Source organism: Onychomys torridus, chromosome 6 (genome assembly GCF_903995425.1).
Source record: "Onychomys torridus chromosome 6, mOncTor1.1, whole genome shotgun sequence".
NCBI classification, from domain to species: Eukaryota; Metazoa; Chordata; class Mammalia; order Rodentia; family Cricetidae; genus Onychomys; species Onychomys torridus.
The window spans coordinates 89,360,914-89,376,297 of NC_050448.1; the positions used below are offsets into that span (position 1 = coordinate 89,360,914).

General features: G+C 41.8%; 1 protein-coding gene and 1 pseudogene across 4 annotated transcripts in view; both read right to left on the minus strand.

The window, feature by feature from the left end:
- Rnpc3 (RNA binding region (RNP1, RRM) containing 3) overlaps positions 1-6,083 on the minus strand; it is a 54,454-nt gene extending 48,371 nt beyond the window's left edge. For all 4 annotated transcript variants that reach the window (XR_004945172.1, XM_036189626.1, XM_036189627.1 and 1 more), the window contains exons 1-2: positions 5,810-6,083; positions 4,295-4,342 (exon numbers count right to left, since the gene is read on the minus strand). Coding sequence is in view for 3 of the 4 variants with exons in the window: in XM_036189626.1 (XP_036045519.1) it covers positions 4,295-4,342; positions 5,810-6,001 (240 nt within the window). In the remaining variant the exon portion in view is untranslated. The remainder of the gene's footprint in view (positions 1-4,294; positions 4,343-5,809) is intronic.
- On the minus strand, positions 6,080-14,229 carry LOC118586241 (annotated as a pseudogene).
- Positions 14,230-15,384: the final 1,155 nt, after the last annotated feature.

Sequence of the window (15,384 nt, forward strand, 5' to 3'; positions counted from 1 at the left end):
CAACAAAAAAAAAATCACTTGTTAAATCATCTTAATTTATACTCTTTTACTATTAACATTGTATCTATTTCCTTCTCAGGCTATTTTATTATTATTACTTCTCAAATTACTGTACTTTAGTAAAATGAAATCTAACTGACTTCAATATTCTGTTAACTGCTTATACCTAAGCTGAATATAGCAACAACAACAAAAACCACAATAAATCTTCTGGTCACACACAGTAAATTCCAACCACAAAAATCTCAAGGTGACCCTTACTGACACCAATTATTACATATCACAATCTTGGCCTAAATTGCTCTAATCTCCAAGAGAAAATTTTGTTATGTTTTACTTGGTATGTAACCTCACAGTTTCTTCTCCTACCTGCTTAGCATAGCACCTACTGTCCTACTTGGAGACAAAAGAGTACTCTGGACTATAAATCCTATTTGCATCCTCATGCTCCCCTTTGTAGCCATTATCACAAATTAGCTGTCCACATATTCTAAATCCAGCTGTTATCAACTAAACTCCATTCTCTATCATCTCATATGTCTTTCTTTAGCTACTCTTTGGACCAGTGGTCTAATGCTGAGACCCTTTACTACATTTCCTCATGTTGTGGAGCACCCTAACCATAAAAGCATTGCTGCTCCAGAACTCTAATTTTGCTAGAGTTATGAGTTGTAACATATAACTGATACATAGGATAGCTGATATTTGACATCAAAAGCATTGTGACCCACAGATTGAGACCCACTGCCCTAAACATGAGGGAATATTTCAGAATATTCCTTTACAATGTATGAAGATGTGTCACTGTGATTCGTTAATGAAGAGCTGAATGGCCAAGAGCTGGCAGGAAGAGATCAGGTGGGACTTCCAGGGACAGAGAGGACTCAGAGAGGAAGAAAGGTGAGTTGCAAGCCAGACATGGAGAAATCAGCATGAACAATATGAAGAGATGAGGTAATGAACCACACAACAGAATGTAGATTAAAATATATGGGTTAATTTAAACTATAAGAGCTAATAGGACAAGCCTAAGCTAAGGCCAAGCTTTCATAATTAATGCCTCAACTGAAGGTACCAGGCTCTACTGACTCCTGATAGGAAACTTTATCTGGTCAGAGGAGAGAATGTAGGGTGGGTTGAGGGGTGGAGGCTGGGGGAAGGGGGGATGGAGGAGGGAAGAGAGGGGGATCTATGGTTGGTATGTGAAATGGATAAAAAAAATTCTTAATTTAAAAAAGTCTTTGTGTCGTGTCCTTATTTAAGAACTGGCAGTACAGAGAAAGACATTATGTTTTACGTCATCATTCAAGTACATAAACTATATTCTCTAATAATCATATAAAATCATTCAGACGATTATGGGCCAAAATATGGATGTGAACAAGTTTAATATCTCTTATTTGATACGTCTGGGATCTGAATTCAGATTTTTGGGTTCTTTCATGTTTTAAATATTCACAGACATAATCAAGCATCATGGGGGTAACATCTAAGTCTAAAAATGTAAAAATGGCGTTCACTTGCGTCATACATGACACAGACTCAAGAAACTTATACAATATTTTTAATGTATGCAGTTTGTGGCCTGTTAACTGAGACATAGAGTAAAAGTTTTCACTTGTGACAACACGTCAGAGATCAGAACATTCAAGTTTTATATCATTTCACATTAAGGATGCTCCATATTTTTAAAATTACAGTATTCCTCCTTGATGAAGCTTTGGGTTAGTTCTATTTTTTTTTTCTCCCTGTTTTATGAAGAGTATGGGCAGAGTGTGGTTTAATCTCAAAACCCAGAAGGCAGAGGCAGAAGCAGTGGCAAGGTAGATCTCTGAGTTGGATGCCAGCCTGGTCTACACAGTGAGCTCCAGGTCAATCACGACTACATTGTAAGATCTTGTTTCCAAAAAAGTCCCTGATTAACTCTGATTAGTAAGACTATGCTCACATTTCAGTTACGTCTCAATCACAGACTCTCTCCCTAATTTCTTTTTGCATTAATATAGCATGTTTTGCAGTTCTGCGTTTCCTTGTTCTTCCTTTCTTTCTTTTTTTAAAATGCATTATTTTTCTAGGCTTTTTTTTCTTCTTGATTAATCTTCCTTTGGCCCATCATAGCCATTTACATATTTGAAGAAACTTTCTTAACCTTGCTCAGTGCAAGAAAATATTTTAAAATGTTTATGATTTCCATAGAATTATTCCAAAGACTCCCCAAATTAACAGATAATGTAAGAATTCATTACATGTCTGTGTAAAGACCCTCATCTTCCTTTTTCTTATAAGCTAATCAATCCAAAGATCTTGAACTAGGGCTGGGAAGATAGCTCAGCTGGTAATGGTGCTTGCTGCCGAGACTGATAATCTGAGTTCTAGCCTGAGACATGTACTGTGGAAGGAGAAACCAACTCCTGTCCTCTGACCTCCACATCTGTAGCGGCAAATGTGCAAATAAAACATGCACATACATGAAAATAAATAAAATTGTAAAAAAAATATTTAAGATCCCAAACTACTCTTTTATTGTTAGTCCTATATCACTAAGACCTACAAACTTTATTTCTGTAACAGTGAAATTTCAACTCAGGACCCTGTGTATCCTATATAACACTCTACTGAATTACTTCTGTAGCCTAAGACCCATAAAGAACTTCTCTCCAAAGAATACATGTACTTCTCTCCCTTTATTTTCTTATTGCCCTCATCAGATTCTTTTCATATTTTTAGCCTTCTCAAAAGTTTCAGTTCTTTTAGGTCACCTACTAAAGAAAATTTAATAACTCTCTTCTACTTAAATATAGACTCAATTTTTTAGTTCTGTTACTGCCGCTGCCTTTAGCTCCGGCCTGACTTATTAAGAGTCTATGCCCAATTCTATTGTTTCAGAAACCGTAAAGAACAATTTCTCCTGTTTTCATCTCAAAACTTAATCTCATTTGAGGCCTAGTTCAAAGATAATAGCTTTAACAAATGATTCCTTAGGTTTAGACCTTTTAATATTAAAAAAAGTACTATAAACATTACAGAGAAATTTATATAATATCCTTTAGGATTTCCTTAAAAACTTATATATGTTATTCTTACCTTGCTTGATAATTTATGATTCTTACATCTCAGTATCTAACCACTGGACAAGCTCTAAAATCTGCTAAGCCAATTGTAACCTTTGGGGAAACTCTTAGAACAGAAATGATTTTTGTTGTGGATATCGCTCTGTGTAAATAAAGTTCTGATTGGCCAGTGGCCAGGCAGGAAGTATAGGCGGGACAAGAGAGAAGAGAATTCTGGGAAGTAGAAGGCTGGAGGGAGACACCGCCAGCCGCCACAATGAAAAGCAACGTGTAAAGACACTGGTAAGCCACAAGCCATGTGGCAAAGTATAGACTAACAGAAATGGGTTAATTTAAGATAGAAAAGGTAGATAACAAGCAGCCTGCCACAGCCATACAGTTTGTAAGCAATATAAGTTTTTGTGTGCTTTCTTGGTTGTGTCTGAGCGTCTATGGGCCTGGCGGGTGAGAGAGATTTGTCCTGACTGTGGGCCCGGCAGGCTGCTTGTTATCTACTTCTTTTCTCTTAAATTAACCCATTTCTGTTAGTCTATACTTTGCCACATGGCTTGTGGCTTACCAGTGTCTTTACATGTTGCTTTTCATGGCGGCGGCTGGCGGTGTCTCTCTCCAGTCTTCTACTTCCCAGAAGTCTCTACTCTCTTGTCCTGTCTATACTTCCTGCCTGGCCACTGGCCAATCAGAACTTTATTTACACAGAGCGATATCCACAGCACGGGTCTGAGCAACTGTGGGACTGGCGGGTAAGAGAGATTTGTCCTGACTGGGCCAGGCAGGAAAACTCTAACTACAAATGGCGCCCAACGTGTTAGCAAGAGTTTCCACCTAAAACCTGAGAAAACAGTATCTAAAACGGAGCTAAAAACAGCTTCCTAACTGTCTCTCTCAAGTTAGCGGCAGCCTACCGGTTTCAGCTACTATGGCGGGTTCCTGGCGTGTGTCTGCCATGCTGGCTGTGTCCTTGAACACACAGAGATCCGCCTAGCTCTGCCTCCCAAGTGCTGGGATTAAAGGCGTGCCCCACTACTGCTTGGCTTCTGCTCTGGCTTGCTCTGACCTCAAGGCAACTTTATTGACATACCAATAAAATCACATTTTAATACAAATAAAATACCACTATAGATTTTGCCTTTGAAAATAACAGTTTACTATTACCTTCAACTTCTGTCCTAAGAAGGGATAAGAAATCTCTAAAAGCTTTAATAATAAAGAAAAAGACTTACCTTTATTGCTGCTTTTTCATTAGGGAAAGTAGCAAATGCTGTATGTTTCTGAAAAAAAAAAAAATCAAGGAACATATTATTCCCAGTAAGACTTAAGTTTCTCATAAAAAGTAACAATTTAATATATTAGTAAAATTATAGGAAAGGATGGAAATTTTTTTTACTATTAAAATTGTTTTACTAAAAAGTTTTTTTACTATTAAACTGTTTGCTTATTCATGCGTTTGTTTGTTTGTTTGTTTGTTTGTTTATTGTACTAGTTTCAGTCTAGTAGTTCCAAATCTTTCTTGGGTCAGATTTCTTGAACTGGAAACAGTTCAACAGACCACAACTTCAAAAATTCCTATATTGGGGGGCTAGAGGGATGGGTCTGCGGTAAAAATGAGTAAGGCTCTTCCCAAGGACCTCAGTTGGGATCCCAATATCGGTGTCCATAACTCCAGCTCTAGGAGATCCACTCTAGCCTGCAAGGGCACATATACTCCAGCACCCCCCACTCCCACCCCCACCCAAACATACATAAAATAAAATAAAGGGTAAGACATCCCCACTTTTCAAAAAGGATCAATCTTAAAACATGCAAACATAGGGAATACCCTCTTATTCACCACACCCAACGATCTTAAATTTTCATCCTGTCCAAGATAAAATTTAAAAGCATTTATTAATAGAAGCACCCCTCAAGTTAAATGTTCTCTTTCTGCTTTATTTTTCTAATTTGTTCCAACAGTATGAGTCTAGTTTTTAAATTCTGAGTATTTTTAAAACCATCCTGGAAAGGTGAAAGGAATTATATTACTGAAAAGTTATATTCTGGTAAGTTTGAGTTTTTTTATTACAATTCTAAAGTTAGCCAATCTGACCCAACATGACCTTATACTTAAATTGAGCCAGAGAATATTTTTATTTGCATTTGTTGGAATACATAACACTAAGTGCTCAAAATCAGTCTTTCTTCTAAATTAGCAAGTCTCAATTTTGAGTACACAATTCAGTCTCCTGAAATTTTAAAACCACTGGTGTCTGGCTCCATTAGACTAGTATCTTGTATAGACTTAGAAACATCAAACTTTCGCGCGAAGAAAACAAAACAAAACAAAACTAGCTGAGCATTCCAGAAGGACTTTCAACTCTCAAAATAGCGTTCCCTGAAAGATTCCGTCGGGAACGTTTCATGACTGTCAGAAACATACAAGGTCGAGTTCACTCAGCTTTCTGAAACAATGTAATTCCTGCTCCACAACCCGAAATTTAAAAAAAAAAAAAAAAAAAATCCTTTGTCCACACGTCTGTGACAACCGAACAGAAATCCGTCCATGTCTAGCGCGTTTTGAAATCGCGGGACGGACGGAGGCACCAACGCTCCGGAAAAACACACACGGCGTCCCCCACGCCTACGCCTCTCCTCCGCCGTCCGCGGCAAGGTCGTGATGACGCCACGGCCGGGCTCGCCGCGCACGCGCCGGGCCCCTTCGCTTCGCCCCGCCCCGCCCCCCGCGAAGTGAGCACGCTTACCAGGCGCCCCTTGTCGGACAGGACGCGCACCGACTGCGCCCCGAAGTACTTGAGCAGGTCCTCCTTCTCCTCGGCCGTCAGCTCGGCCGGCAGGTGCCTGACGAGGAGGGTCCGGTCTCCCCGGGGCGGGGAGAGCGAAGCGGAGCCGGGGCCTCCTCGCGGCAGCGGCAGCGGCGGCTCGGGCACCGCCATCGTCCACGCAGAAGCAGCCAGAGACAGACGCTCCCTCCGGACGCCGGCGGCTGCGGGGAAGTGGTGTTCCGCCTCGCGCTAAGGATTCTGGAACCTGGGAAATACCGCGAGAGCTGGCCTCCTCGCGAGACTGGCCTCCCGCAGCAGCCTGCTGTTAGTAGGGAGAGAGCCGTCCCTTAAATTCAGGGAGACGTTGAAAGAAAACGGGGCTAAAGAGACGCCGTTGTTAGAAGACCAGAAGTCTTGTTTTGTTTGTTGAGACAGGGTTTCTCTGTGTAGCTTTGCGCCTTCCCTGGAACTCGCTTTGGAGAGCAGGCTGGTCTCGAACTCACGGAGATCCGCCTGCCTCCAGAAGTCTGATCGAAGAAGAGGAACCTCAATCGTGTGAAAGACAGAGGCTGTAGCCCCAAGGACCGAGTGCTGAGGAAGCGTGTGTTGCATTTAACGCTAACACCGTGTCCGGGCTGTTGCTCTCTGGGAACTTAATCCAGGTTTTCAGGAAGTCAGTCTGACTGGCTGAGGGGAACTCTCTAGAAAAGCTAAGAGTGTTCCTAGAATTTGGGAGTGGTGAAACCCAGAAGTAGCCATCCTGTGTATGAATCATGTCAGCAGGAGAACACACCTTTGTCAGTAGGCATATACAGCCTGAAAGCCATGATTCCTTGCCATTGGTGACCTCCAGGAAGAAATGCACTAAGACGTATAAGCATACACGAAGGAGAGTACTGCCATAGACTAAGTCACATTGCTAGTCAATAGGTGACATCTCATCCCTTGCACCTAACTTGGGATCTACACTCTTGTGATTGAGATTAGGCCATGAGGATCAGAAGTAATATCCCTTACAGATTAATCCAAAGTGCATATGTGCAATCCATAAAACCATGGTATCTCTTACTTCTCAATTTGCTTGATGGATGTAAGCCAGTAAACAAAGTTATGCTTTGAGGAAGCATTGGCTGGGGGTGGAGGCTGGAACTACAATAACATTGACAGGCCATATGAATGGTAAGAGGTTTGTTAAGAACCTTAAGTGTAGAAACCAACAGACTTTGTAAAGAGTGTGTGGAAAGGAATGACTAAATTTTAGGTTTGAGATTTCCTCCTTGATTTCACTGTGAAAAACAAAAGCAGAGGTCTGGCAGTGGTGGCACATCCTTTTAATCCCAGTAGGGAGGCAGAGGCAGGTGGATCTCTGATTTTTGAGGCCAGCATGGTCTACACAGTGAATTCTAGGACAACTGGAGCTATGCATGTCTCAGAAGAATAAATAAATGAAAAGAATGTAAGGAAGAAAAAGTGGAAGCACTAAGAGAGGAAAGCCAGTTCCGCTTTCACAGGAAGTTACTAGTTTCCAAGTATCAGACTGGAAGACATATCACCTCCCCACCAATACAGTATTATTTATGGGGCAAGTTCCCTTCATAAGCTCTTAGCATTGTACATCCTCACTTTTACTTATTTATTTGTTGATTGGTCAGTAAGTTTGTTGTCTTTAACGAGAAAAATAAAACTTCATAGATACAGCATGACTCTTAAAAGGCCTTATTAATAAAACAAAACCCGGAGCCAGGCATTGGGGTGAATGCTTAAGATCAGAGAAACAGAACAGGCCACAGCCAACCTCACCTCGCCAACTTCTCAGCCAATCCTGTTTCCTCAGACTGGAAGCCTCTGAGTCCTCATCTGGAATGATCTCAGTTGAACTACTAAAAACCTAAAGGCTTAACCAGGCTCTAGTTCCTGGTCCTCACACTTTATCTATCTTTCTTCTTCCTGCCATCACTTCTGGAATTAAAGGCCTGTGTTACCATGCCTGACTGTTTCAAGTGTGGCTTTGAACTCAGAGAGATCCAGACAGATCTCTGCCTTTGGAATGCTAGGATTAAAGGGGTGTGTGTGTGCCACCATTTTCTGGCCTCTATATCTAGTGGCTGTTCTGTTCTCTGACTCCAGATAAGTTTATTAGGGTGCACAATATGTTGGGGAACACAGTATCACCACACAATACAAGATTGCATTACCTCTCAGCAGCCCATTCCTGAGCTCTGAGGAAGCTTGCCTGCTTTTGAGCAACACAATCTTCTGGGCAAGGAAGGACTTTTTTATTATTATTACTATTATGTGTTTTAATTTTATACATCAGCAATGGGTTCTCCTGTCCTTCCCCTTCCGCCCCCCCCCCACCTTCTCCCCAGCCCCTCCCCTCCATTCCCATCTCCTCCAGGGCCAAGACTCCCCTGGGGACTCATTTAAACCTGGTGGATTCAGTACAGGCTGAGCATGTGTCCCTGTGTAAGCCCAAGGTTCCAAACAGCCAGCTCATGTACTAAGAACAGGTCTCAGTCCCATAGCCTGGGTGCCTCCCAAACAGATCAAGCTATTCAATTGTCTCACTTATCCAGAGGGCCGCTCCAGCTGGGGGCTTCACAGCCTTTGGTTCATAATTCATGTGCTTCCATTCGATTGGCAATTTGTCCCTGTGCTTTTTGCAATCGATTGGCAATTTGTCCCTGTGCTTTTTGCAATTGATTGGCTATTTGTCCCTGTGCTTTTTGCAATCTTGGATTCAACAATTCACGGTCTTGCAGTCCCTCCTCCTCTCGACAGTTGGACACGTGGAGCTCCACCTGGGGCCTGCCTGAGGATCTCTGCATACACTTCTATCAGTTTTTGGATGAGAGTTCCAAGACGACTGCTAGGGTGTTTAGTCATCTGATCACCAGGCTAGGTCAGATCAGGCCCTCCCTCGACCATTGCCAGCAATCCACAGAGGATATATCATTGTGGATTTCTGGGGACCTCTCCAGCACTCTGCCTATTCCTGTTCTCATGTGGTCTTCATTTACCATAGTCTGTTATTCCTTGTTCTCCCTTTCTGTTCTTGATTCAGCTGGGATCTCCTGCTCCCCTACGCTTTCTTTCTCTCGAACATTGCCCTTCATTACTCCCACTGTCGTCTAGGTTGTTCATGTAGATCTCATCCATTTCTCTGTCATTGGGTGATCCCTGGGTCTTTCCTAGGGTCCCATTTTCTAGGTAGCCTCCATGGAGTTGTGTAACAGTCTAGTCATCTTTGTTTTGCATCTTGTATCCTCCTATGAGTGAGTACATACCATGTTTGTCCTTCTGAGTCTGGGTTACCTCACTCAGGATGATTTTTTCTAGATCCATCCATTTGCCTGCAAACCTCATGATGTCATTGTTTTTCTCTGCTGAGTAGTACTCCATTGTGTATATGTACCATATTTTCTTTATCCATTCTTCAGTTGAAGGGCATCTAGGTTGTTTCCAGGTTCTGGCTATTACAAACAATGCTGATATGAACATAGCTGAGCAAATGCCCTTGTGGTATGATTGAGAATTCCTTGGGTGTATGCCCAAGAGTGCTACAGCTGGGTCTTGGGGGAGATGGATTCCCAATTTTCTAAGGAAGCGCCATATTGATTTCCAAAGTGGCTGTACAAGCTTGCATTCCCACCAGCAGTAGAGGACAGCTCCCCTTGCTCCACATCCTCTCCAGCATAAGCTGTCTTCTGTGTTTTTGATCTTAGCCACACTGACAGGTGTAAGGTGGTATCTCAGAGTCGTTTTGATATGCATTTCCCTGATAATTAGGGATGTTGAGCAATTCCTTAAATGTCTTTCAGCCATTTGAACTTCCTCTGTTGAGAATTCTCTGTTTAGTTCTTGTCATATAGGTCCTTCACATGCTTAGTTAGAGTAACCCCAAGGTATTTTATATCATTTGTGGCTATTGTAAAGGGTGATGTATCTCTGGTTTCCTTCTCAGCCTGTTTGTCTATTGTATATAGGAGGTCTACTGATTTTTTTGAGTTGATCTTGTATCCAGCTATGTTGCTGAAGGTTTTTATTAGCTGTATCAGTTTCTTGGTTGAATTTTTGGTGTCACTCATGTATACTATCATGTCATCTGCAAGTTGGGAGACCTTGACTTCTTCCTTTCCAGTTTGTATCCCCTTAATCTCTTTGTGTAGTCTTATATCTCTGGCTAGAACTTCAAGTACTATATTGAATAAGTATGGGAAGAGGGGACAGCCTTGCCTTGTTCCTGATTTTAATGGTATTGCTTTGAGTTTCTCACCATTTAATTTGATGTTGGCTGTTGGTTTGCTGTAGATTGCCTTTATTATGTTTAGGTATGTTCCCTGTATTCCTGATCGCTCCAAGACCTTTATCATGAAGGGGTGTTGGATTTTGTCAAATGCCATTTCTGCATCTAGTGAGATGATCATGTGGTTTTTTTCTTTGAGTTTGTTTATATGGTGTATTACATTGATGGACTTTCATATGTTGAACCACTCTTGCATCCCTGGGATGAAGCCTACTTGATCATGGTGGATAATTGTTTTGATGTGTTCTTGGAGTCTGTTTGCCAGAATTTTATTGAGTATTTTTGCATCAATGTTCATGAGGGAGATTGGTCTGTAGTTCTCTTTCTTTGTTGCATCTTTGTTTGGTTTAGGAATCAGGGTAATTGTAGCCTCATAGAAGGAGTTTGGTAATATTCCTTCTGCTTCTATTGTGTGGAACAATTTAAGGAGTATTGGTATTAAGTCTTCTTTGAAGATCTGGTAGACTTCTGCAGTGAAACCATCTGGTCCAGGGCTTTTTTTGGTTGGGAGACTTTTAATGACTGATTCTATTTCCTTAGGGGTTATTGAACTATTTAAATGGTTTATCTGTTCTTGATTTAACTTAGGTATGTGGTACCTATCCAGAAAATAATCCATTTCTTTTAGATTTTCCAGTTTTGTGGAGTAGAGGTATTTGAAGTATGACCTGATGATTCTCTGTATTTCCTCATTGTCTGTTGTTATGTCCCCCCTTTCATTTCTGATTTTGTTAATTTGGATGCTCTCTCTCTGTCTTTTGGTTAGTTTGGATAAGGGCTTGTCTATCTTGTTGATCTTCTCAAAAAACCAACTCTTTGTTTCATTAATCCTTTGTATTGTTCTCTTTACTTCTATTTGATTGATTTTAGCTCTCAATTTGATAATATCCTGGCATCTGTTCCTCCCAGGAGACTTTGCTTCTTCCTGTTCAAGGGCTTTCAGGTGTGCTGTCAAGTCACTAGTGTGAGATTTCTCCAGTTTCTTTATGTGGGCATTCAGTGCTATGAATTTCCCTCTTATCACTGCTTTCATAGTATCCCATAAGTTTGGGTATGTGGTGTATTCATTTTTATTTATCTCTAGGAAGACTTTAATTTCTTTCTTTATTTCTTCCTTAACCCATTGGTGATTCAGTTGAGCATTATTCAATTTCCATGAGATTGTAGGATTTCTGTAATTTTTTCTGTTGTTGAAATCTAACTTTAAATCATGGTGGTCTGATAGAACAGAGGATGTTATTCCAATTGTTTTGTATCGGTTGAGATTTGCTTTGTGGCCAAGTATGTGGTCGATTTTAGAGAAGGTTCCATGGAGTGCTGAGAAGAAGGTATATTCTTTTTTGTTTGTGTGGAATGTTCTGTAGATATTGATTAAGTCCATTTGAGCCATAACATCAGTTAAGTCCATTATGTCTCTGTTAAGTTTCAATTTGACCGATCTGTCCAGAGGTGAAAGTGGGGTGTTGAAGTCTCCCACTATTAATGTGTGGGGTTTTATATGGGATTTAAGCTTTAGTAATGTTTCTTTTATATATGTAGGTGCCTTCCTTAGGTTGGAATTTTCCTTCTAGTGCTCTTCTGTAGTGCTGTGTTTGTGGATAAGTATTGTTTAAATCTGGTTTTTGTCTTGGAAGGTCTTGTTCACTCCATCTATGATGATTGAAAGTTTTGCTGGGTATATTAGTCTAGGCTGGCTTCCATGGTCTCTTAGTGTCTGCATTATATCTGTCCAGGTTCTTCTGGCTTTCAAGTCTCCATTGAGAAATCGGGTGTTATTCTGATGGGTTTGCCTTTATAACTCACTTGGCCTTTTTCCTTTGCCATCTCTAATATTCTTTCTTTATTCTGTACGTTTAGTTGTTTAATTATTATGTGGTGAGGGGACTTTTTTGGGGAGGTCTAGTCTGTTTGGTGTTCTATAGGCTTCTTCTATCTTCATAGGCATTTCCTTCCTTAAGTTGGGAAAGTTTTCTTCTATGATCTTGTTAAATATATTTTCTGTGCCTTTGAGTTGGTATTCTTCTCCTTCCTCTATCCCTATTATTTGTAGGTTTGGTCTTTTCATGGTGTCCCAAATTTCTTGGACATTTTGGGTCATGACTTTGTTGGTTTTCGTGTTCTTTGACTGATGAATCTATTTCTTCTACCGTATCTTCAACACCAAAGATCCTCTCTTCCATCTCTTGCATTCTGTTGGTTATACTTGCCTCTGAAGTTCCTGTTTGTTTACTCAGATATTCTATTTCCAGCATTCCTTCTGCTAGTGTCTTCTTCATTTTTTCTATTTCCCTCTTCAGGTCTTGGACTGTCTCCCTTGCTTTTTCATGATTTTCTTTCAAGACTTATTGTTTTCTTCTGCTTTAATTGTCCTTTCCTCTAGTTTTTTATAGCATTCTTCCCATTTTTTGTTTGTCTGTTCCTCTACTTTATTTTTTATTTCTTCTATATAAGGATCTAGCCTCTTCATGATGTTACTTATAAGGTTGTTTTCTTCTTCTTCTTCTTCCATTCTGTGATGTTCAGGTCTAGCTGTTGGAGTAGGGCTAGGTTCTGGTGATGCTGTATTGCTCTTTATTTTGTTGTATGTACTTCTGCCTTGATGTCTGCCCTTCTCCTCTTGGGTTCGTTCTTAGTGTTATCAGTGTACTTGGTCCAGAGAGAGTTGACAGATTTAGGGAGCCTCTCTCTGGTCCAGATGGAAGCTCTAGGCCAGAGGGAAGCACTGGTCCAGATGAGAGTGCTGGCCGGATAGGAGCTGGGGGGCAGGACTCTGAGTCTTGGAAGTCCCTGGGGTCTCCTTATTTTGTTCAGATGGGAGCTGCTCTTGTCCAGATGGGAGTTCCTCTGGTCTCTAGTCCAGATGGGAGTTCCAGGGCAGGATGGAAGCTGGGGGCTGGTCTCTGATTCTCAGGAAGTGGCTGGGGTCTCTGGCAGATGGGTGTGGGGGCAGGGTGTGGAGACTGCAGGGTCTGCCTGCAGTCTTGGAAAAGGGGAGCCTTCCCGCAGGGCCTGCTGATTGGCCGGAAACTGGGGTCAAGTTGGTCAGGTCCTCCAGAGGTGGCCTGTGTCCAGCAGTGGGACCCAGGGGCAGTTGCCTCTCTGGCTATAACCCCAGGCACTCAACTCTGGTCCAAATGGGAGTTCCAGGGCAGACAGGAGCTGGGGGTTTGTCTCTGAGTCTCAGGAAGTGGCTGGGTCTTGGGTAAATGGGTGTGGGGGGCAGGGTGTGGAGACTGCAGTGTCTGCCTGCAGTCTTGGAAAAGGGGAGCCTTCCTGCAGGGCCTGCCAATTGGCCAGAAACTGGGGCCAAGTTGGGCAGGTCCTCAAGGAAGGACATTTGGTTCTATTTCATTTGTCTCCTGGCCTTCTTATAAACTGGGTTCTGTCAGATAGCAGCATGAGCTTTTGTATGAATCTCCTCCATCATGTCTGGAGTTTTGATGCTCTTTATGAACTGAGAGAACTGTTTCCTATAAGCATGTTCATCTTTCTCCATTAGTTAACACATGTAGTCTGTGACATTCTAACCCATGCTGTGTTTTTAGTGTACTTTTGCACTGAACTTGCTTTCAAAAGCAGGGAATCTTTTGGTATAGACAGCCTCCATCTACCATACCCCTCAGACCCCCCAAAACTTATTTCTAGTTGTAGTTCAGGCAAGACCTGCATCCAAATAGCAAGTGAAGGCACCATGCTGACCATTGATTTCCACATTGTATTCATCTCAATTTGGCCTTCATAGATCTTGTCCAGGCCAAACCTATTGAGAAGCCTTTTGGACAGCCTCAGGCCAGTACTATAGCCTGCAGCAGAATTTGTCAGGCCACTTTTCACACTGTATTCTGGCAGTTCACATGCATATGCTACACAGACTATCATATGTCCTTCTACAGGCATACACAATCTAGCAGAGGATGTTTCTGTTAGTTACACAAACTATCATCCTTCGTTTGAGTGAGTTGTACTTATTTTAGTCCTGGATCACCAGTCGTTTCTGAGCATAGGAGTCAGTTTTACCCTCTCACTGACTTCTGAATCTCACTTGGTATCTCTTAAAGTAGGCCTCATTCGTGACAACTTTAATAAACTCCATCCTGAGGAAGAGAAACTTACAATCTCAGCTCCACACAGACCCACAGGCCTGCTGGGACTCAGTGGGGAAAGACCAGAATCTCGTGCACCCATTGTAATTTTTTACCTAGTTAAAATGTACATGTGCTTTTTGATCTAGTTTTTTGTTTTTAATCCAATAGTGAAAAACATGACTTCTGTATTTAAGTATGTGGAGTGTTCCTTTTGGTTGGACCTATGAAACTATGGAGTTACCCCTCCCCCTAAGGAATATTCTGTTTTATAATGATGGCACTATGCTCATCGGGTCAAGTGAGCAGTAGATAGCAACCAATTTGAACTCATTGCTAACACATAAGTACCTCATTTCGCCTACTCCTCTGCTGATCTTGTTTCCTCAGACTGAATGCCTCTAAGTCCTCACCCCTGAGGGTCTCAGTAGTTCCTGTCTCCTACTGTTCTCTACCCAGTCATGTCATTTCCTGGGATTAAAGGCGTGTGTGCTTTCCAGGCAAAGGCATGAGTTCTCAAGCACTGGGATTCAAGACATGTGCTACCACTGCATGACTCTGTACCCAGGGTGGCCTTGAACTCCCAGAGATCCAGACGGAACTCTGCCTCCCAATTGACAGGATTAAGGGTGTGTGCTACCACTGTCTGGCCTCTAAGTCTAATCTGGTGACTGGCTCTCTCCACTCTCCCCAGATAAGTTTACTAGGGTACACATTATATCACCACAGACAGATGATCAAGATCCCTTCTAACTAAGTTATGATACAGAGCTGGAGAGTCAATGCATCCTTGAAGTAAAACTGTAATGGTATACTGCAAGTCTTGCCAACTGAAAAAAAAACCAAAAAAACAAAAAACTACTGGTAGTTCTATGGACAGGTACTTAGAAAAAGTCATTTGATGGAGTAAATGCATATCATGAAGCAGGAGATGTGTTAATCTTCAAGTAAGCACAGCACATCTAATACTGCAGCTACAATTGGAAACGCCACCTGACTGCATTTTTGATAGCCAGCTGCCATTCTCTACCATCCATCTTCGATAGGAGAGTTAAAGGGAGATGTGTTGGAAACCACCACCCCTTCATCTTTCAAGTCCTTGATGGTGGCTCTAATTTCTACAAACCCTCCAGGGATGTGATACCAGTTTTGATTGACCAATATCC